We start from the raw sequence: 2,500 nt of genomic DNA on the forward strand, positions 1-2,500 counted from the left end.
CTCCTTCCCCAATTCTTTTGAAGTTAACCTTCCTGTCATTAAAACTCTAATCATGTATATTGATTTTTCACTACCCTGTCTTTTATCTTCAAATAATTATTAATTATCTTTATAGGTGTCAGGACGAGAACACCCAAGCCTTTTTCATGGTAGTGTCTTCTAATCGTTGGTTAAGTGTACGCCTTGATCTGCTAGCTAGTGTATTTGTCACGATTGTTGCAGTCGCCGCCATTTTGGTGTCGGACAATCCTGGTTAGTAAATTAGTCCGAACATAAACTGGCACGCATCCTTTTAGAGAAAATTTTATGACGTCATTTTTTTTCCTGAAGAAATTTTCTCATTTGCATAGTTTGCTCTCCATGAATGTCATTTTACTATTTTTCCATCAGCATAAAACTTTCCTGTTGCTTTTCCTGCTGAAGCACTCATACAGAAAACAGGACTGGGTTTTGACATTAAAATAAACTTTAAAAAAAGTAGTTTTTAAGTTACTTGAAAGTTATGTTTAATCTCCAAGAAACGAGAGCAATTAAAATTACTTCACTGGCCTACTCCCTCATTTCCAGCATACCTCTTGTCTCTCACACAGACTGCATTTGAGGTCAGTTTGAAACATCTGTGAAGAAATCAAACTGAGAAAACCTGGAAACAACAGGAAAAAGCCAATTATTTCCTGCCCCTTATTTGTCCACTCGTTCTTCACAAATTGAGTCTGGTAGCTGTAGTCTCTGCTCGTTCACAATTCCATTTAAATTTGTAGTTGTTTTTTGGCTTTGTCTTGTTTTTTCTTAGCCTTGGCCGGACTCTCTCTGACATACGCACTGCAAACACTAGATGTGACTCAGTACGGTGTACGATCTGCATCAGAGGTGGAAAACTTGATGACGTCAGTCGAACGGGTGATATCGTATACTAAAATCAATTCCGAGCCCGGCTACAGCGCTGAAGACCGGCCCCCAGAGTCCTGGCCCAATGAAGGAAGCCTAACCATAAAAGATCTTTCTTTGGTTTACTTCGAAGGAGGACCTCGCGTCTTAAAGGATGTCAATGTTACTATTTGTTCTAAGGAGAAGGTGGGAGTTGTGGGTCGCACAGGTGCTGGAAAGTCATCTCTGGTATCGGCGTTGTTTCGCATGCCAGATCCTCTGGGAAAGGTGCGTTGATGGTGAAGACGAATGATATTTAATGGTTCTAAAACAGCTTCCGGAGAAGTAACTCCATAGGCAACTATTTTGGGCACATAGGCGTCGTTATATCCTAATTTGTAAAGCTAGGACCGCAAAATGTTAATAACATAATTAATTGTGCCGCAAGCACTATAACACCTGAATCATGGTCATTGAAACGGAGCCGGGATCGCTCAGTGGTAAGAGTACTCGCCTATGCCCGCGTCCGATTCCTGGACTTGGCATCACATATGTGTTGAGTTTGTTGGTTCTTTACTCTAGTTCGTTTGGTTTTCGTCGGGTATTCCTGTTTTCCGGCCTTTCCTCAAAAACCAACCTTCGATTTGGGGCCGCCAAGTAGCTCTCGGAGCGACTCTCGGGATTGGCTTAGAAAACAATGGAGACAAAGAACTATACAAAAGAACCAATGGAACATAACGTAAAACACGATAGAGTTGCGGGATCCAACGAAATTAGAGGTTGTAAAGAGCTGCTTCCTGCTTGAGGATTTGACTGGATTTCTGTACGGTGTCCTCGATTAGTGCCCCAGCGCTAAATACAGTTGACAATAAACATTATCATTGATTCAACATTAGTCAGTCGCAAAACCAGGCAACTTAATGATACGGTTAGATATATATGTCTCCCTTCCCATTCCAAAGAGCTTCTTAGCAAATGTTGAGAATTTACGACCTGCTATCACCTATCATCTAGTAAATATGCAATAGACCATAATCGTATTCTCAGTATTGGAATGGAACTAGCATGCAATGGAGGCTAATTCTGGGGAATCTTTTCAAATGCAAATACTTTTTAATATATTCCCCCGCATTACCCTCCATTGCAAGCTAGTTCCAGTCCAATATTGAGAATACTAATATGGTCTATTGCGGCGTGAAAATCAGTTTGCATCACTTCATAAGGACAAGAGAATACTTAATTAACAAACAAACCTTAATTGGCTTACATCTTAGGTGACAATCGACGGTGTGGATATTGGATCCATCAATCTCCAAGAGGCTAGAAGGTCCATGGCTGTTATAACCCAGGATCCGGTACTTTTTGGAGGTACCTTAAAAAGGAACATAGATCCACTCTCAGAATATTCGGATCAAGATCTTTGGACCGCTCTGGAGGAAGTGCACTTGAAGACGCTTGTTGAGGATCTCCCAGGACAGCTCGAATTCAAACTGAAAGAATCTGGAACAAACTTGAGCGTTGGTGAGAGGCAGCTGGTGTGCTTGGCTCGTGCACTGGTGCAGAAGAGCAAGATCATCATCATGGATGAAGCCACCGCTAATGTGGATTTCAAGACTGATTGCCTGATCCAAGA

At 41.6% G+C, this 2,500-nt stretch overlaps 1 protein-coding gene across 1 annotated transcript in view; it reads left to right on the plus strand.

Moving 5' to 3' along the window:
• Window positions 1-2,500, plus strand: part of LOC138051652 (ATP-binding cassette sub-family C member 4-like) — a 31,336-nt gene that overhangs the window by 27,590 nt on the left and 1,246 nt on the right. The window contains exons 7-9 of the mRNA XM_068897899.1: window positions 116-252; window positions 794-1,155; window positions 2,142-2,500. The exon at window positions 2,142-2,500 is cut by the window's right edge and continues 1,246 nt beyond it. Of these exons, the coding sequence (XP_068754000.1) occupies window positions 116-252; window positions 794-1,155; window positions 2,142-2,500 (858 nt within the window). The remainder of the gene's footprint in view (window positions 1-115; window positions 253-793; window positions 1,156-2,141) is intronic.

Source organism: Montipora capricornis, chromosome 6 (assembly GCF_036669925.1).
Source record: "Montipora capricornis isolate CH-2021 chromosome 6, ASM3666992v2, whole genome shotgun sequence".
Lineage (NCBI taxonomy): Eukaryota > Metazoa > Cnidaria > Anthozoa > Scleractinia > Acroporidae > Montipora > Montipora capricornis.